General features: G+C 39.7%; 1 protein-coding gene across 2 annotated transcripts in view; it reads right to left on the reverse strand.

The window, feature by feature from the left end:
• dars1 (aspartyl-tRNA synthetase 1) overlaps nt 1-21337 on the reverse strand; it is a 224527-nt gene that overhangs the window by 24635 nt on the left and 178555 nt on the right. The window contains exons 2-7 of one of the 2 annotated variants that reach the window (XM_061724315.1): nt 19452-19554; nt 14305-14334; nt 14003-14060; nt 11689-11781; nt 9543-9645; nt 576-678 (exon numbers count right to left, since the gene is read on the reverse strand). In XM_061724315.1, the coding sequence (XP_061580299.1) occupies nt 576-678; nt 9543-9645; nt 11689-11781; nt 14003-14060; nt 14305-14334; nt 19452-19554 (490 nt within the window). The remainder of the gene's footprint in view (nt 1-575; nt 679-9542; nt 9646-11688; nt 11782-14002; nt 14061-14304; nt 14335-19451; nt 19555-21337) is intronic. The other variant, XM_061724316.1, reaches the window with a different exon arrangement.

The raw sequence follows: 21337 nt of genomic DNA on the forward strand, positions 1-21337 counted from the left end.
CAATAACCCCTTTGAATAACCAGAATTTGCTCATATTCGGGTTTTTAAAAACCCGAATATGAGCCCTGGGTTACTCCTTTTAAAACCTGAATATTGGGTCATGTAAACACCAAACGGAATATCCCCATCAAACAGAACATGAATCTGTTTTCTGCACATGTTCTGTTCACAAGGAATCCTGGTCTTTTGAGTCCAGGAAGTTCTTCTAAACACGGAGAAACCAAGACCAGGAGGAGACTAATCACTTCATAAATGTAATGAAGGATATGAACATTTCTGCATTTGTAGACGGTAGAAAGTACCGGGATAGAAGATTTACAAGAAGGAGAGAGAAAAGTTGCGCGAAGCAGCATTTGTTTTGAATTTGGATACAGGAAGAAGCAGAAATGACGGGAATTGCGTCATGATGTTCTCCGTGCGTCGCTGGTTTGATCCAGATATCCTGAATGATTAATTACCATGTGAACGGAATATTCCCAATGTTTCAGTAACCGGAATATTAGCAATAACCCCAATGTTGACTGCATGTAAACGTAGTCAGTGTGAGGGAAGTGCAGCTCCTGTGGTGTCAGAACCTGCTCAATGTGCAGCTCCACGTCCTGCTGGGAACAGCTCTCGATCTTCTGCTCCACTTTCTTCACCGTGGCCTGAACATCCACGATGCTCTCCTTGGTGATGCTGGAAGAGTGAGAGCAAGACATTAGAAAAACACAGTCATTTGTAGGGAGTGAACACACCTTTCTGGTAGACAAGTCTGAATTCATGTTCCTCTAAAAACAGGAAAACGCTTCCTCTGTGAAACAACTTCTAGAATGCATTGATGAAATTAAGGTATAGATGTCAATCTTTTTTACACTGGAATGAAAAATAAGACTGTGGTCATGTTATTTGGGCCTAGTGATGCCTTGAAGTGCATCTCAACTTTAATTTCTACAACAAATACTGCCTTGAAGTCGGACCAAGCGTCAAGACTTTTGTATCTTCAAGCTTTGCTTCGTGTATTTCCCCGGCGTAGAAATTAAGTACATATAAATATCAGGAAACTGGATATGTACCAAATATTAATGTCCATGGACCACTGGTTCTTGGTAACTGTATCAAATATTAATGTCCATGGACCACTGGTTCTTGGGGTAACTGTACCAAATATTAATGTCCATGGACCACTGGCTCTTGGTAACTGTACCAAATATTAATGTCCATGGACCACTGGTTCTTGGTAACTGTACCAAATATGAATGTCCATGGACCACTGGTTCTTGGGGTAACTGTACCAAATATTAATGTCCATGGACCACTGGTTCTTGGTAACTGTACCAAACATTAATGTCCATGGACCACTGGTTCTTGGTAACTGTACCAAATATGAATGTCCATGGACCACTGGTTCTTGGTAACTGTATCAAATATTAATGTCCATGGACCACTGGTTCTTGGTAACTGTACCAAACATTAATGTCCATGGACCACTGGTTCTTGGTAACTGTACCAAATATTAATGTCCATGGACCACTGGTTCTTGGTAACTGTACCAAATATTAATGTCCATGGACCACTGGTTCTTGGGGTAACTGTACCAAATATTAATGTCCATGGACCACTGGTTCTTGGTAACTGTACCAAACATTAATGTCCATGGACCACTGGTTCTTGGTAACTGTACCAAATATTAATGTCCATGGACCACTGGTTCTTGGTAACTGTACCAAATATTAATGTCCATGGACCACTGGTTCTTGGTAACTGTACCAAATATTAATGTCCATGGACCACTGGCTCTTGGTAACTGTACCAAATATTAATGTCCATGGACCACTGGTTCTTGGTAACTGTACCAAATATTAATGTCCATGGACCACTGGCTCTTGGTAACTGTACCAAATATTAATGTCCATGGACCACTGGTTCTTGGTAACTGTACCAAATATGAATGTCCATGGACCACTGGTTCTTGGGGTAACTGTACCAAATATTAATGTCCATGGACCACTGGTTCTTGGTAACTGTACCAAACATTAATGTCCATGGACCACTGGTTCTTGGTAACTGTACCAAATATGAATGTCCATGGACCACTGGTTCTTGGTAACTGTATCAAATATTAATGTCCATGGACCACTGGTTCTTGGTAACTGTACCAAACATTAATGTCCATGGACCACTGGTTCTTGGTAACTGTACCAAATATTAATGTCCATGGACCACTGGTTCTTGGTAACTGTACCAAATATTAATGTCCATGGACCACTGGTTCTTGGTAACTGTACCAAACATTAATGTCCATGGACCACTGGTTCTTGGTAACTGTACCAAATATTAATGTCCATGGACCACTGGTTCTTGGTAACTGTACCAAATATTAATGTCCATGGACCACTGGCTCTTGGTAACTGTACCAAATATTAATGTCCATGGACCACTGGTTCTTGGGGTAACTGTACCAAATATTAATGTCCATGGACCACTGGCTCTTGGTAACTGTACCAAATATTAATGTCCATGGACCACTGGTTCTTGGTAACTGTACCAAATATGAATGTCCATGGACCACTGGTTCTTGGGGTAACTGTACCAAATATTAATGTCCATGGACCACTGGTTCTTGGTAACTGTACCAAACATTAATGTCCATGGACCACTGGTTCTTGGTAACTGTACCAAATATGAATGTCCATGGACCACTGGTTCTTGGTAACTGTATCAAATATTAATGTCCATGGACCACTGGTTCTTGGTAACTGTACCAAACATTAATGTCCATGGACCACTGGTTCTTGGTAACTGTACCAAATATTAATGTCCATGGACCACTGGTTCTTGGTAACTGTACCAAATATTAATGTCCATGGACCACTGGTTCTTGGGGTAACTGTACCAAATATTAATGTCCATGGACCACTGGTTCTTGGTAACTGTACCAAATATTAATGTCCATGGACCACTGGTTCTTGGTAACTGTACCAAATATTAATGTCCATGGACCACTGGCTCTTGGTAACTGTACCAAATATTAATGTCCATGGACCACTGGTTCTTGGGGTAACTGTACCAAATATTAATGTCCATGGACCACTGGCTCTTGGTAACTGTACCAAATATTAATGTCCATGGACCACTGGTTCTTGGTAACTGTACCAAATATGAATGTCCATGGACCACTGGTTCTTGGGGTAACTGTACCAAATATTAATGTCCATGGACCACTGGTTCTTGGTAACTGTACCAAACATTAATGTCCATGGACCACTGGTTCTTGGTAACTGTACCAAATATGAATGTCCATGGACCACTGGTTCTTGGTAACTGTATCAAATATTAATGTCCATGGACCACTGGTTCTTGGTAACTGTACCAAACATTAATGTCCATGGACCACTGGTTCTTGGTAACTGTACCAAATATTAATGTCCATGGACCACTGGTTCTTGGTAACTGTACCAAATATTAATGTCCATGGACCACTGGTTCTTGGGGTAACTGTACCAAATATTAATGTCCATGGACCACTGGTTCTTGGTAACTGTACCAAACATTAATGTCCATGGACCACTGGTTCTTGGTAACTGTACCAAACATTAATGTCCATGGACCACTGGTTCTTGGTAACTGTACCAAATATTAATGTCCATGGACCACTGGTTCTTGGTAACTGTACCAAATATTAATGTCCATGGACCACTGGTTCTTGGTAACTGTACCAAATATTAATGTCCATGGACCACTGGTTCTTGGTAACTGTACCAAATATTAATGTCCATGGACCACTGGTTCTTGGGGTAACTGTACCAAATATTAATGTCCATGGACCACTGGTTCTTGGTAACTGTACCAAATATTAATGTCCATGGACCACTGGTTCTTGGTAACTGTACCAAATATTAATGTCCATGGACCACTGGTTCTTGGGGTAACTGTACCAAATATTAATGTCCATGGACCACTGGTTCTTGGTAACTGTACAAAATATTAATGTTCATGGACCACTGGTTCTTGGGGTAACTGTGCCAAATATTAATGTCCATGGACCACTGGTTCTTGGTAACTGTACGGGTCACTGTCAAGTCCAACTGACGCTAATTTAAGCTGATAATCAGCTGTTATTCCGTCTTCTCCACTAGTTGCAGCTGTTTTTGCTGAGGTTTTGCCACTCAGTGCAGTAACGGGGTGTGGTCCAGGGGGGAAGAGACGTCAATACATTCCCTCTATAAGAGCTAAGGCAGGTAGAGGCAGGAACTGCTACTGGCTGAGAAATGTACAAAAGTATACAACATTATAATTACAGCTTTATTCAGAAACCCTTGATAAGCCCCTAGACCAGTGTTTCCCAAACCTGGTCCTGGAGCAGCATGTATCTAGTGTTGTATGTTCCACAACGATGTGGGGAGAGGGGCGAGACAGGAAGTGTAAACCATTTCATAGCATTGGCAGAAACGGTAATGCGTGATCTTTGATGTTTCCCTGCACCAACACACCTGATTCTAATTACCGCTCCTCATCAGCTCGTCACCAAGGCCTGCACGGCTCTGCTGATGACACGGGTACTAGTGTCACGGAAACATCTAAACCAGGGTGGGGAAACACTTACACTACACAATGACATAACTGTTTGTGTTTAGTTGTGATGTAAGAGACTGTTGTCTCGGCAACTGCCACTACTTACTGATTTTACAACACGGTCTAACTGTCACACCACAACATTGCAGAACTAGATTGAGAAACTGAAGATGAAGTTACACAAGCTTAATGCCAAACAGAGGTACACCCTTCTTGACTGTCTTAGCTCCTGTTCCATAAGAAATGTGAAAATACAGTATACAAAACCTCAGCTGACTAGCAACACTGGACATTTAAAGACACATACAAGAAAACTATTCTTCATAAATGTAAAAATAAGGACCTTTAAAGAACTCAGTTTACCTTCTGTATGCATTTCTTTTATTATTATTCTGTTCCTTATGTGTCATATATGATCCAAATGTAACTCCTGCATTCATGGCTGGTCCTGGATCAGCAAAGAAGTGACTGGAAATGACATTTTTACTTTAGGATATCGTAGGAGGCTAGTTTCATTATGCCTTGAGCTTTGTTTGTTAATCGTTTGTGTTGTATTTATTTTTTTGTCATTTTGTTTTTTCCTTCTCTTATTTTAATTATTATATTTTCTATGGCATATATGATGTGATATAGTGAGGAAGGGGACGGGACTAAATCAGCATTCTGCTTCCTGCTGTTCCCTCTCCTCTTTTAATTTGATGGTGATTTGTTGTTGTTCGAGATAAAGCCAACAATAAACAAATAAGCAATAAATACATTAACATATTTAACTATATCATAACATTTTATTCATTTATTTATTTTTTATGTTGTGTTTTATAATGGTGATTTTTAGCATGTTTCAATTAGTGCATATTGAATACTTAACAAAGACCAATCAAAATGTCTAAAGTAGTAGTTGTTTGAAAATCTATGATTCAGGATTTAGCCGACTCAAATTTAACAGCAATGAGTAGAATAAGGTACCTGATTTCTCCAGGTGTCTCATGTGGGTTTAGTGAAGTTTTAGTTCATTATTCTTCATAAGTATCTTTTAGTCACTTCATCTTTCATATCATGAAATGATGATGTGAATAATACTGACTTTGTCTTTGGTTTCTCCTGTGGTTTGTGTCTCAGGGCAGATCCTCGTTCATTATCCCACCGGCGGAATAAACTAATGAGCTTGAATGTTTGAAATGCAGTAGAATCTGTTTCACTGAGACTTTTTACATCGAGGCCTGAGTTGAAAAAAAACCAAACCATTTTCCGATTCTAAATTCTTTCTCATAAATTCTCATATTAATTCCTAAAAATCGATTTGTATGTCTAACTCCCACTAGGGGAGTTTTTACCTGCCATTGTTTATGTAATAACTGCTCGGGGGTCATGTTCTGGGTATGGGTCTCTGGAAAGCGTCTAGAGACAACTCTGTTGTATTAGACGCTATATAAATAAAATTGAATTGAATTGAATTGAATAAAGATCGATTATTTTTTTCATCATTACATTACAACTTTTGGTACTTTTTTTGTTTATGCCCAAAAAAGGAATATTTTGTTGGACAAAAGAATAACTGGTGCCATTGTTTTGCCTTTAAATATGTTTAAAAGTGTGAAAACATTAATGTTTTCAGTTATAATTGCATAAATTGTCTATATTTCATTACTTTATATACTGTCTGGTTACATTTGCATAAAATGCCAAAAACCAAATTCTCAAAAATGAAAAACCGGAATAGACCGAAAAAAAATGTAAACGGAATGTGTGAAAAATTAAAACTGATTTAATCCGTCTCTGTTTCCTCCCTGGATCAGTTTGGTAATTCTGCCCCACGATGTTTCTGTTTCAGTTCTATCAGCATTCTGGGAGCTGATTGGTCCTTACAGCATCATTAGCTGCAATACTTGCTGTTGAATCTCAATACTAGTATTAATATACTAGTCAACAGTTTCAATAACACTAACCCAAATCAATATCGGATCGTATCAAATCTTGATAATGGATTCTGAATGGATTCTTGACATTTGAATGGATCCCCAGCCCTACTTACATATAAACCTCTATATTCTTCAGACAATATGAGCAGAAACAGAGCGCAGACAGAGTGGGGACAGTAAAGGAGATGGGATTTCAATGTTGTTAATAATTCATGGATCCTCTATAAACCTTGAACACTTATGTGTCGGCTCCAAGTTTCATTGTTTTGTAGTGTGTTGAGAGAGAGCTGCATTACCTGCAAACGATGTTTGTGGATCATCAACTCATATCTGACTGCTCTAACGTCCAGATATTAAACCTTACATCCCAAAAAGCTATTTCAGTCAGGATTTCTCTCTGCTAAACTTCTATCACTCTTTTCTTTATTAATTTATCATCCAAAATGGATATGTAAATATAATTTTGCAATTGGGACTAAAGGTACAAGTCCCTTCAGTCTGTCTTTGATTCAGTCTCTGATTCCATCATGTACAAACATGTAAAACATACTTTTTCTCATTAACCTGGTCCCCAGTGCCCTGGCTAAAGAATGTTAATAATTGGTACTTTTAGTTCATATGTATTACACAAATGCAATTTAATTAAAAATTTAATTTAAACACATGAATAAAACATTGTCAGCAGCCACACGTTTTTAGACCAAGCCGTAGATTTTAAGAAGGCAAATGTGAGCAACAAATACATTTGCTACAGGTTTCATAGTTTATTTACAAACCTGTACACTGTTTGCAAAGCAATGTATAAGCAGTACTGGGGATGAGGGGGATGAGGGGGATGAGGGGGATGAGGGGGATGAGGGGGATGGCATCCCCCCCTGAAATAAAAACGGTCCAAATCATCCCCCCCTGAAATAAAAACGGTCCAAATCATCCCCCCCTGAAATAAAAACGGTCCAAATCATCCCCCCTGTAAAACTGCCATCCCTCCTTTCCATCCCTTATGTCATTTCATCAATGAATGTGGTTTTACTGCTATTTCAACATTTAGAGTCATCACCAGAAAATAACACCAGAAAAATAACTTATTTGACAATTTTCACCTGTTTCAGGTGTTTCAATTTTCACTTGAAATAACTAGGAAAATCTGCCAGTGGGACAAGATTTATCTTCTCATTATAAGCAAAAAAATCTTGTTCCACTGGCAGATTTTTCTACTTATTTCAAGTGAAAATCTACTTGAAACAGGTGAAAATTGTTGGTTTTTTTCCAGTGATGAGTCTTGTTTTAAGTGTAATGAGATTTTTTTTACTAAAATGAGACATTTTAACTAGAAATAAGACAAATATTCTTGTTAAGATTTTGAGTTTTTGCAGTGATCCATGTTACTTATCCTGTGAAGGACAGAGTCATATTGATAAGTTCAGAAAAGTGTTTTTTATTGTTGTGTTTTGATGTATTTGATGTAAGCCCAGTGGATATTTAAAGCTTACAGAAGGCTGCATTTAACTGCTGCTATGTCATTCCTGCAGTATTTCTGCAGGTGTTTTGGTCACTGCTATTATTTGTAATATATTATATTATTTGTAATCAGCACAAATTATCTGTCCCCATATGATAAAATCCACCACCCCCCTGATTGTTTTTTACAACTCCAGTACTGTGTATAACAGACTATTTTGAAACAAATATTTCAAACTGGGTAGCGGTAGCCGGGCCCAGTTTGGAGTTTGGAGCGTGTAGAATCTGTGACTGGGTCACCAGAACCATTCTGGAGCCTGACATGTTCCTACACAGCCAAACATACTTTCATTTGTACTCCCAGGATAAACATGTTCACTCAAATCAATGTCCGTCAACTCTTACAATGTTTCTTTGGAAAAAAAGGTTCAACAAAATGCTAAAACATCTGTGACCCCAACCAGAGCTGGGTAGTAACAAGTTACATTTACTCCATTACATACTTGAGTAAGTTTTGGGAAATGTTGTACTTTTAGGAGTAGTTTTGAATCACTATACTTTGTACTTTTACTTGAGTAGATTTGTGAAGAAGAAACTGTTCCTCTTACTCCGCTACATTAGGCTACATTGAGCTGTTACTTTTCTTTTATCCCTTTTATCCGCGTACGCGTCAATCTCATGACATCACTGGGTGATTCTTTGGGAAAAATGTTTGTTTTTGCATGTTTTGTCACATTTACACAGACTCAAACACACACAGAGTTTCTATGAGTTCATGTTTGTTCTAGTTCTGATGGTTAAAAAAGAAAAGTACAAAGGCTTGAATTTACTTTAAGATTATTTTAATTTAAAGTAAGCTATTTTTTATTTTTTTTTATTCATTTTAATTTATTTGCCTGAAGATGATTATTTTGTACTTTTGTCTGTTTGAATGTTTGTGTTAAAAAAATTAATCAGACGTTACTCAACAGTTACTCAGTACTTGAGTAGTTTTTTCACCAAGTACTTTTTTACTTTTACTCAAGTAATTATTTGGATGACTACTTTTTACTTCTACTTGAGTCCTATTATTCTGAAGTAACAGTACTTTTACTTGAGTACAGTTTTTGGCTCCTCTACCAGCTCTGACCCCAAGTTTGCTGATGAACAACCAGCAGATTTCAGTCTTCACTTCTGAAAGCTCTTTATTGCTTAAGTTCAGCATTAACTGCCTTTTGGAGTCTTATCCTCAGAAGCCATTTAAGTAACAAGTGATAATTAAAGTCTTACAGGTTCAATTTACTAAGCACTGTCTATACTACAAAACAAATGCTTGTTTTGAAATGGATGCCTTGCATAATTCAGTAAACTACATGAAGTGCATCATGTATCCTCATGGATCCAGGCTGTTGGGTCTCAGGTTTCAACAGGAAGTCCCCCATTAAAACCCTGGTGTATTCCACCCTTTTAAAAGCTGCTTTTACTGCCAGCTGAAAAATGATTGATTTGCCCCCCCCTCCCCCTCACCCTCACCCAGAATGTGTGAAAATGGATGGGCAGACGATTACGGGCCAGGATTTTCCCACCATTGTTGTTACTGCGGCGGACAGGAAGAGCAGTGGTGATACTCACTTTGCAGAGAACTTGACCATCTGCTTGCTGGCACGCTCTCCCACGGCGACCAGCGCCTGCACGTTGAACTGCTGCTGACGCAGGACCAGAAAGCACTGCTTCCCTGCAAGCGGAGCAGCAACAATGGAGAGGCTAAACAGGCTTGTCACAATAAAACCAGAGCCGTCTGACTAGAAAGAAAAACTATTTGGATCAGTTAAAACAGGAGCGGTTGTGACTTGAGATGCGTGTTGATGTCTGCGGTGTGGAGAAGGGAGGCGGGTGGACACAACCCCCCCACACCAATATCAGGATGTTGTTGGGAGAATAAATAACAAATACAAGAGAAGAGGAAGTGACTTGTGACTCTGGAAGTTATCTCAAGAGGAAAAAGCAAAAGGTTGGACATCACTGAGTTTTACCAGAGTAGAAGAAAGAACAGGTGTTTGTTTAGGGTTATAACCAGGCAAAGCTCAGCGGGTTCAAGTACATTAACCTTTATAGCTCAAACTAACAAAAGCTACGCAATGACGGGATTTCTAATCTCGTCATCATGAAAAACCTGTCTGATGGAAAATAACATTTAAAAAAAAACATGTTCTAACATCTTCTAACAATGGAAAAAAAAAAAAAAGTACAAATTGTGTGGAGTAAACGAATTAAAAGTTGTGGGATACTGCAATCAATGAGTGCATTTACATGGGAAGTTTAATTCCTCCCCCCTATCCAATCAGAACCTTCCCAACCCCCAGACCTGGAGAGGAATTGGAGAAAGACCATCAAATGTGTTTTCCATGTAAACCTCAATTCAGAATTACTATTTCCATGTAAACTCGAAGGAAAATAGTTTAAGTCGGAATTATTTAATTCGGATTAATTCATTCAGAATTAAAAAAACATCATGTAACCGTGACCAATGTGTAGAGTAAACAGATTAACAAAATGTGTGGGATCTGCAATCAATGGTGGCTGCTTGGAAGAAAAGGCAGAGGGAAAGTGTTTTCCACTCACACCTTGTCCTAACTGCATGCGAGCGTCCGACTATCGCGTCGCACTGCGTGGAATCGGACGCTCTCTGTCCACACTGAACGCGTTATCGGCCCCCACGTTCTTTTGATTGACAGCTGAAACTCGCTTTTTAAAAGACTGATTTATGGTTCCGCGTTACACCAACGCAGACCCTACGGCGTAGGGTACGTGGAGACACGCACCGAACTGTGCGCGTCGCCGCGTAACCTACGCCGTAGGTTACGCGGCCGATTTTACGCGGAACCATAAATCAGCCGCCCGTGCACTCCTGAAAGAAACTCCTAAAATAACTCCGAAAAGAGTAAAGAGACAAGTAAAAGATGCGTGACTACTTGTAATCTTTCTACGTTTGTACTTTCTAAACAGAAAACAAGCTTTATATTGTGATATTTAAATGTTCTATTTTCTTCCTGTCGCTCACGTTGAAAGGCGGTTGAAAGCGCTGTAGGAAACAGTCATGATGAGGAACGGCTGATCCAGTTAGTTGAAATGAGAAGTTACCTCTATGATTCCTCCTCATTTCACTACAAAAACCTCAGTAAAGTGGTAGAAAGAAACGAAAAGATGGAGAGCGCAGAGAAAAGGGCCCTCTTCTCTTTTTTCTGATTAAATGCATCCAAAATAGACAAACAGGCGATCTATGAGTAACTTCAATGAGAAATAAAACACAGAGAGAATATGGATAAAAGGAGGTGCTGGATCCAATCAAATAGGTACCGGATCTTGTTCCGGCAGGATCCGGCACTAATTAAGCCCTAATAAGATTCTTATTATTATATCTTATTGTCTTATCAGAACCTTCCAGCTCCCTGGCGATCTCCCTCCAGCAGCTGCCACTTTATTGAGGTTCTTGTATTGAAATGACTGTTTCCTACAGCGGCTTTCAACGCGAGTGACAGGAAGAAAATAGAAGCAGGGCGTCCGACAAAAGTCCAGCTCAAAACGGCGCGCCACGTCGCGCTGCGCCGCTCGCAACCAGTTAGGACAGTCCAATAGAAAATAAAGCAATGGAATTGTTTTTGACGCTGATGCTCGCTCGCATCGATGCAGTTAGGACACGGTGTCAGGCCTTTAGTGATGATTCAGCCAGATGAATTTAGGAATGAGACTGGGGGAATGAGACTGGGTGTGATCTCACCTTTGGCTCGGCTGGTGGACACTCGGGCTCGTAGCCAGATCAGCTGCTCAGCTCTCTGTGGAGTCAGGTCCTGGACCCGCACCAGCACCCTGTCTGGCTCACACACACACACACACACACACACACACACACACACACACACACACACACACACACACACACACACACACACACACACACACACACACACACACACACACACACACACACACACACACACACACACACACACACACACACACACACACAACATTTTATTACTATCAACATTTCTCCTCACATTCTCTCACTGGCAAACAAAAGGCTCTCACATCCATCTTTGTCTTTCCTCAATCCGCCCAAAGGCAGAAATGCAATCAGCACGCATGTGCATGAGCAATAGCACTTACAATAAAACTCTCAAATTACATACGTGCTTAATAAATAAGAAACCCTAGGAGGCCTGCTGAAAGCTGTCGAAAACTATTCTCTCAGGGCTTTATGAGAAACTGAATCTAGTTCCACCTGTATCACTGAGTCATGCTCTCTACTTATCAGTAAGTAGGGAGGCAGACACGCTGGCTGCAGCAGGGAAAACACAGACGCCCCGCCGGCTGAGAACTCTCCGTCAGCTCACATGAAAGATCCATGAAAGATCCAACCCCCCCACGTGAAAGATCCAACCCCCCCACGTGAAAGATCCAGCCCCCCCACGTGAAAGATCCAGCCCCCCCACGGCTCTACCTGGCGTGCAGGTGAGGACGCCCCGCTCCGTCTGCTGCCAAGGAACCAGGAAAAGCAGCAGTACAGACGGCTAACAGTGACTGTGTTTCCATGCATCAATAACCCTTTAAAACCCCAATATTGGCAATAACCACAATTTGCACATATTGGGTTTTTTAAAAACCCCAATGAGCCCTAGGTTACTCCTTTTAAAACCAAATATGAAGGATATGAACATTTCTGCATTTGTAGACGGTAGAAAGTACCGGGATAAGGTGAGAGAAAAGTTGCGCGAAGCAGCATTTGTTTTGAATTTAGATACAGGAAGAAGAAGCAGAAATGACGGTATTTGTGTCATCACGTTCTCCGTGCGTCACTGGTTTGATCCAGATATCCCAAATGATTAATTACCATGTGAACGGAATATCCGCAATGTTTCAGTAACCGGAATATTAGCAATAACCGGAATTTTGACTGCATGTAAACGTAGTCATGGACTGCTCCATCTTCTGCTCAAGTTGTGGACTTAATCAATAGTCTATTGGCGCTTTTCCACTAGTACCTACTCAGCGCGACTCGCCTTAACGCTTCTCCCCCCGCCTCGGCCCTGGTGGAGAAGCGTTAAACTGAGGTGAGTGGCTGAGTAGGTGCTAGTGGAAAAGCGCCATATGAAAGGGCTGTATAGATGTGTCCGTGCTCCTACAAAAACAGTGAAAAAGGTTAGTATGCTCTCAAAACACCTTTTATCATAGCACGAGGGCAAAGTTATATTCCTTGTCTTCAAATCAATGATTCATTAGGGCCCGAGCACTTACAGTGCTATTGTATCTGTAGGAATTTTTTATTTTTCTCGTTTTTATTTTTCCGACGAAAGGAGGGCCTTTTTTCCCCCTAAACGTGCCCCAAAAGTCACCAAATCTTGAACACAAGCCAGGTCTGGCGAAAAATTTGATATTTAATGGTTTGCATTAATGGGCGTGGCCTAACGGCTCAACAGCGCCCCCTTGAAAACTTTGTGTCTCAAGCCCCACAATACGGTTTGACGTACATGCACGAAAATCGGTACACACCTGTATCATGTCGCAACTTAAAGAAAAGTCTCTTGGCGACATGGCCGAAACCGAACAGGAAGTCGGCCATTTTGAATATTTTGAATTAATCGTGTAATTTTGGCACAATTTATGCCATTCCTTCGAGAATTAATACGGCCCGAACCGTAACGTGCACCCAGGTGTGTTATACATCAAAATGTTCGTCTCCATCCTGCGACAACGCGCATGACTTTTCTCAGTCAAAAGCGTTACCGTGGCGACGATAGACACCAAAAAGTGTGCCCCCCCCCCCTTCTTCTGATTGGTCGATATCTGATAGTTCCTACTTTCTGCCATAACTTTTGAATGGTGTGATATCGAGAGTCGTGGGTGGTGTCATCCACTAAATGTCCAGGCCTGAAGAATCTACATCAAGTCATGCAAGCTTCCACTGCAGCCTGAACGTGCACAAGGGTGGAGGGCCGTTCATCGCTGCTTGCAGCTTCAATTTTCAAATGTTTTTTCCAGTTGAGTCCAGGTGTTGAGGTGGGCTGGTGAGTGATAGGAGCTGCCGTACTAACCCAGTTTCTGTTGGGATTGGACCAGAGCTGACACGCCATATTGGTCCTTGGCAAAGTCCTTAAAGGGAAGAGAATAAGAGAATAATCCTTCAGTATCTGATGTCCATAAAAACATAACAGAGTGCAGACAATGGGGCTGATCTTGATCTTAAAAAGAACCTGTAGAACAGATTGCACGGCCATGTGTGCAGAGATTAGCATAGACGTTGCTGCAATGGTGTGAAACAGGACAAGAAATGGCAGACTAAAGCAGGGGACTGGCCTTAAAGCCAGAGCACTGAGGTCTGACGGGGGATACTCACATCTTCCTCTGCACCTTTTTGTTCATCAGCCTGAAATACAAAACAAAAACATGACAGGGATGTTTTGGGGTCTTGCAGATAGTTCTCTTATTTCTTCCAGGTTATTACATTCAAAAGCAAAAATAAATGCTCAAAAGCACTTCATTTCAAATAGAGCACATTGCAGTGAATGAGGGATGGCAGATGAGGATATGGGCACAATAGAAACAGTTGGAAGTGGACAGATATGCTTTATCTTAGTGAGACTAAGTCTTGGCAGTGTCACAGTTCCATTTTCTCTGCTAATTGATGCTGGTGAACAGAAATGCTTGGATGCAGTGGAGTGAATTGGAATCACCCATCCTTGATAAGACAAGATTTTCATTTTATTTCAAACATGCTTGTTAAAAAAAGAATACAAAAAAGTTGTGTGTGTGTGTGTGTGTGTGTGTGTGTGTGTGTGTGTGTGTGTGTGTGTGTGTGTGTGTGTGTGTGTGTGTATATATATTTATTTTTTTTTTTTTTTTTTACATTATGAGACAGAAACGTCACCAGCGTCATGAGTGACACCTGTGGTTACAATTAGTTTGTAACCGTCAATATTTTCTTGTATTTTACCTGTTTTATATTCTAAAATCACTTAAAAGTAACTCCACTTCTCTGTCACTCCAAACCAAAGACTCTGGTTCATCTTGGAAGTAACTGGAAGTTACTCGTGTCATTTGTTGATGTTTTTTTCCAGGATTCTGATTGGCTAGCATGACTTTATCTTCTCGTTACACTGCCCCCTGTAGGTTTGGCTGCTCATAGCACCTTAACAGATATTTATTGTGTAAAGGATGGTATTTTTTCAAAACGTAGAGGGGGAAATATCCGTTTTTGTAAATACCCGTCTCTGTGGAAACGTGGCCTCAGTCAATCTTTTTGGAACCTGTTTGAACATCCTCACAAATGTTTCAAACTGTGGATCCGCCTGCTGGTCTCATCGCAATTCAGCAGATTTTGTTGATGACAAGACAGCGCAGAGTGGAGCCCTCTACATAACTGGATTAATGATGACAGGGTTTCTGCTTTCTGGGGCTGCCAGTTATCTGGCATATCTGCAAATTGGGAAAACGTGGGCAGCTATTCCGGCTATTGTGGGGGATGACGTCATGCCATCAACACTCAGATCCGGACAGTGTGACTACGTTTACATGCAGTCAAAATTCAGGTTATTGCTAATATTCCGGTGACTGAAACATTGGGAATATTCAGTTTACATGGTAATTAATCATTCAGGATATCTGGATCAAACCAGCGACGCACGGAGAACATCATTCCCGTCATTTCTGCTTCTTCTTCCTGTATCCAAATCCAAAACAAATGCTGCTTCACGCAACTTTTCTCTCACCTTCTTGTAAATCTTCTATCCCGGTACTTTCTACCGTCTACAAATGCAGAAATGTTCATATCCTTCATTCCATTTATGAAGTGATTAGTCTCCTCCTGGTCTTGGTTTCTCCGTGTTTAGAAGAACTTCCTGGACTCAAAAGACCAGGATTCCTTGTGAACAGAGCATGTGCAGAAAACAAATTCCTGTTCCGTTTGATGGGGATATTCCGTTTGGTGTTTACATGACCCAATATTCAGGTTATTCAAAGGGGTTATTGGTGTTTACATGGCCGTGCAAATTCAGGTTATTGCTAAAATTCAGGTTTTAAAGGGTTATCGATGCATGGAAACGCAGTCTGTGTGTACAAAATTGCTAACTGGATGCGATCCTTGAACATAATCACAGTCTAGCTGCGATTTTGGGAACTCATTGGCAGGATGGAAAAGAACTTGGAGAAGTTGCAAGCTCAGTTTGGCAGAAATTAACCACAAAGATGTCCATTGAGATAAACTGGAGACTTTAAGGCCGATAGAGAATGACTGGAGTCGGCCCGAGCCGGGACTCTAGGGAGCCGATCCTGGCCTTGGACACTGGCTAGCTCCAATCTGTCCTGGATGTTATGATGTCCCCACTACCACTCCCTTCTCTCCATGGCACCTGTGGAACTGAATCAGCTGATAACATCCATGGCTATCAAGGACTACGGCTGAGGAAACTAATGTGGGCAGAGTTCACAGATTAGATGTGCTTGTCTGGTTATGCTGCTGTTTGTGCTGACGGTGCAGCTCTGGGTCGCCACTGTCTTTTCCTAAGATAAGGGAAAGGATGACACTTTCGCTGTTCACAATCGGTTTGAAACTTGCTCACGGGAATGGTCCCTGCTACCTTTAGTCAACAAAACAAGTGTTAAATGAGGCGTATCCACATCAAAAACCAGAGCTGATCATTTGAAAACCCTCCCTACCCTCAGTCTCAGGTTCCCCAACGGCCAGAGTTACATGATGTTTTTTCATTCAGAATTAATTATTCAGAATTACCGGTAAATCATTCAGAATTAAACTATTTTCCTTCGAGTTTACATGGAAATAGTAATTCTGAATTGAGGTTTACATGGAAAACACGTTTGATGGTCTTTCTCCAATTCCTCTCCAGGTCTGGGGGTTGGGAAGGTTCTGATTGGATAGGGGGGGGACCGGAAGTTAAACTACCGGAAGAAAAACTAACTTAGCCGCTACAACTTTGAAAAGCTCACAATTCTGATGTTTCCTGTTTCCATCTGTTCTTTTAATTATTTCTATGTATTAAATAAATGGTCTCTGCTCTTGACCAGCGTTTACTGCTGCTGCATCTTGAAACTTTGTTAGGAAAACCAGCCCAGTGGAATATAAGATCATGGAGACAGACGGGTGAGAGAACGAGCAGAAAGAAAGACCGGAATTAATTTAAAGAGGAATGAGTGGATACATGATCTGGAATTATTCTATTCGGATTTAAAATCGGAATAAACCAGCCACTTACTTCAGAATTAAGTTGAATTCAGAATGGCCATTTTCATTCAGAATTAGTTGTTTACATGGTCATTTTTACTTTTTTTTTTTTTTTTTTTAATAAATCGGATTTAATTTTCATTCTGAATTAAAGAGACATTAAACTTCCCATGTAATTGCACCGATTGATGCTTTATGTTCCAGTTTTATTTTTGTGATGGGAATCCTAAGACTGGGAAGTTCAATCATACTATTTTTTACAACATACTTCCCAAAGGGAAATCTAAATATGCTCGTCATTGGTGGTGATGCCTACATGACTTTTTTGGTTTAAAGATTTGGCCAGTACTTTCAAACCCCTTTAGCTTGGTGGGAAAACAATAACAGTAGTGTGTTAAGTGACTGGATATAAATACATGACTGTATTTAAGCCATCACTGTTATGGTGACAACATTAACTCTGTCCAGGATTCTCATTGTTGGATTCTAAAGTTCTTATGGCTCTAGGCTAAAATTACTTTGTTGCATTTTGAGACCATTTTTCAATGAACTGTGGCTTAGTTTTACAAGAAAGCACACCTTTCCAACCTTGAAATTTGCAACACATTTACATGAAAATGTTATATTCTATGATACCTTAGTCGCATTTCCATCACATTTTTACACACACAAAAAAAAAACACATCTCTGAATTTGGGATAAAAGTAGCGCTGCAGGGGGTCGTGTTTCCATTGAGCGCCGTTCTTCAAATAAGCTTACCGTAATTGTCATAACTTTCCAAATCTTGTCCTGAGACTTCTCTTTTTTTTTTAAAAAGAAACGAAATCTCAACGTCCTCAACTAAAACATCTTTAATCTTTGACAAATGATTGGGATTGCTAGTAGGGCTGTTTAAAAAGGTAAAGTCCTTATGCAATGCAGCAATGATTAAGTCGTGTTACAGCACAGCTACATTGTATTAATCAGGCCCAAACCCACTGGAAACTAGATTGTGATTGACCGGCTGTATACAATCCAACAGAGATTCCAACGTTTTTCCTTCAATTAGAGCCGTTTCAATTACAGGATTTACATTTTGATATTTGGTTTTGAGCGAAACTAGGGTTCATGGAAACGTGACTTGTAAGTGTGAGCTTTAACGTACATAAATGTTTTAATAACATATCAGCAGTACTGGAGTTGAGGGGGGATGAGGGGGGATGGTACCCCCCCCTGAAATAAAAACGGTCCAAATCATCCCCCCTGAAATAAAAACGGTCCAAATCATCCCCCCTGAAATAAAAACGGTCCAAATCATCCCCCCCTGAAATAAAAACGGTCCAAATCATCCCCCCTGAAATAAAAACGGTCCAAATCATCCCCCCCTGAAATAAAAACGGTCCAAATCATCCCCCCTGTAAAACTGCCATCCCTCCTTTCCATCCCTTATGTCATTTCATCAATGAATGTGGTTTTACTGCTATTTCAACATTTAGAGTCATCACCAGAAAAATAACACCAGAAAAATAACTTATTTGACAATTTTCACCTGTTTCAAGTAAATTTTCACTTAAAATAAGTAGGAAAATCTGCCAGTGGGACAAGATTTATCTTCTTATTACAAGCAAAAAAATCTTGTTCCACTGGCAGATTTTTCTACTTATTTCAAGTGAAAATCTACTTGAAACAGGTGAAAATTGTTGTTTTTTCCAGTGATGAGTCTTGTTTTAAGTGTAATGAGATTTTTTTACTAAAATGAGACATTTTAACTAGAAATAAGAGAAATATTCTTGTTAAGATTGTGAGTTTTTGCAGTGATCCATGTTACTTATCCTGTGAAGGACAGAGTCATATTGATAAGTTCAGAAAAGTGTTTTTTATTGTTGTGTTTTGATGTATTTGATGTAAGCCCAGTGGATATTTAAAGCTTACAGAAGGCTGCATTTAACTGCTGCTATGTCATTCCTGCAGTATTTCTGCAGGTGTTTTGGTCACTGCTATTATTTGTAATATATTATATTATTTGTAATCAGCACAAATGATATGTCCCCACATGATAAAACCCACCACCCCCCTGATTTTTTCTTTACAACTCCAGTACTGCATATCAGCTGAATATCTGTAGAAGAAAACAGCACTTTGTTTTGGTGGATGTAAACACGGCTTAAATGACAGGAATCCTGAAACAATGGCCCCTCTCTGACGCAGCCCGGCCCCCTCTGCCATCCCACAATGCCACCACAACACGTCACCAGTTGTAAAACGTGTGGCGGATGCAAGACATCTAAACAGAATCCAAAAAGAGGGGAGAAAAAAACAATATTGACCAGCTTTGCCTGTTTCTCAGCCTTCTTCGCAGCTTTCTCTGCTTCCTTCTGCTGTTTCTTCAGAGCTTTCTTGGACTGGGCCTGCTGGTCCTCTTCTTTCGCACTGAAACAGGAAGAAACAAGTGCCACAAACAAAAAAAGTCAATTTCCACCATCTATTCCTCCTCCCCCTCATGAGAAAGACAAACTGTCTGGGAAAATCTATTCTAAGTTATTACAACCTTCAGTTTTAAAGAGTGCTACCTTTAATCCTATTGTTCTTTCAAACAACACAGATGTTGCCTCTATGAACAAGTGAGAGAGCAAAAAGGAGTTTGAAGAGTAGCAAAAAAATGGAAATTTCAGGAAGATTAGTTTGATAAACACTGTGGTCTTAAGACAGCAGCCTCGACAAAACACTGGAAAGCTTCAACAGAATTTGCAGAGTACAGATAATCCAAATATAAAACTGCCTTATATGAAAGTTGCTTTTAAAACAGAATCTTATTTAACTCCACGGTTGAATTTTATACCATTTCCTTTTTCATTTTAACAACTAAGTGAATAAAAACAACTAAAATAAAATGAAAATAACATTAAATAAAATTACCACCGCCTACGGGTATGTCAATCAAACTCAACATTTTTCGTTATATTTCCTTAACAAACAGGCTTTAATTGTTCTTTTGAATGTAATGTTTGATTTGGATTCTTTGTTTTCTTTGTTCAGATTGTTCCATAAATTGATTCCTTTCACAGAAACACAACGTTCCATCAATTTAGTCCTGCATCTTGGTTTTATAAAAATCTCTGTTCCTTTTAAGTTAAACTTGGTTTTTCTTTTTTCAAATCTTTTCTGAATGTTGATTGGTAAAGTTTTTTTATGAGCTTTAAACAGAATTTTAAACACCCTACTCCTAGAACTTGTTTATTTATCTTTCTATCAATCTAAGTGTTTCAATCTTCAATGATTTTCCAAAGAAATAAAAAGCACAAAAAGCAGCTTTCCCTCAACCCCTACTGTCATCTTTCATACTCATGCATAGGCCTGTGTTGAAAAAAATTATTTTCCCATTCTAAATCGATTCTCATATTCATTCCTAAAAATCGATTCATATGTCTAAAGATCGATTTATTTATTTTTTCATCATTACATTACAACTTTTGGTATTTTTGTGTTTATGCCCAACAAAGGAATGTTTTGTTGGACACAATGTTTTTTCCTTCCTTAAAAAAAAAACCTTGTTTTTAAGACATTCAAGGTCTGTTTAAAATAGGTATTAGATTCCATAATAGGTCCCCTTTAAATATGTTTAAAGGTATGAAAACATTAAAGTTTTCAGTTATAATTGCATAAATTGTCTATATTTCTATAATAGTAGTAATAGTTCTATAATAATATAATACCTATTTTAAACAGGTCTTGAATGTCTTAAAAACAAGCTTTTGATTGTTTTTGCTAAATACATTAGAAATTCAGCCTCTGAGCCATGTCTTTATCTTCCCATTCTCTAACCTCATTATCTATGCAGGATTCTGAGTGGGCGGGGCTATGATAATGAGGATCTGTGCTGATTGGCTGCCTGAATGACGCCATACACCGCTACGAAAAAATGGCAGAAGCTCCGGCCGACGGAGTTAGTTGTGGACGGGTTTCGCGCATCGCTCCAGAATCTGAACAGCTCGTAGATCCACATCACACTGGACGGCTCACCCGGGCGGCTGTACAGACTCTGCAGAATCTCTGAGTTGGCAGGCTGAGGGGAGACCACTTTATATATGTTAAAGACAGAGAAAACGTGTTTTTCATAATAGGTCCCCTTTAAGAATCAGAATCGAATCTTGACATTTGAATTAGGGCTGAACGATTAATTGCATTTGACGAGATTTTCTAACCGCAAAAGCTG

The sequence above is a fragment of the Cololabis saira genome, chromosome 6 (genome assembly GCF_033807715.1).
Source record: "Cololabis saira isolate AMF1-May2022 chromosome 6, fColSai1.1, whole genome shotgun sequence".
Taxonomy (NCBI): domain Eukaryota; kingdom Metazoa; phylum Chordata; class Actinopteri; order Beloniformes; family Belonidae; genus Cololabis; species Cololabis saira.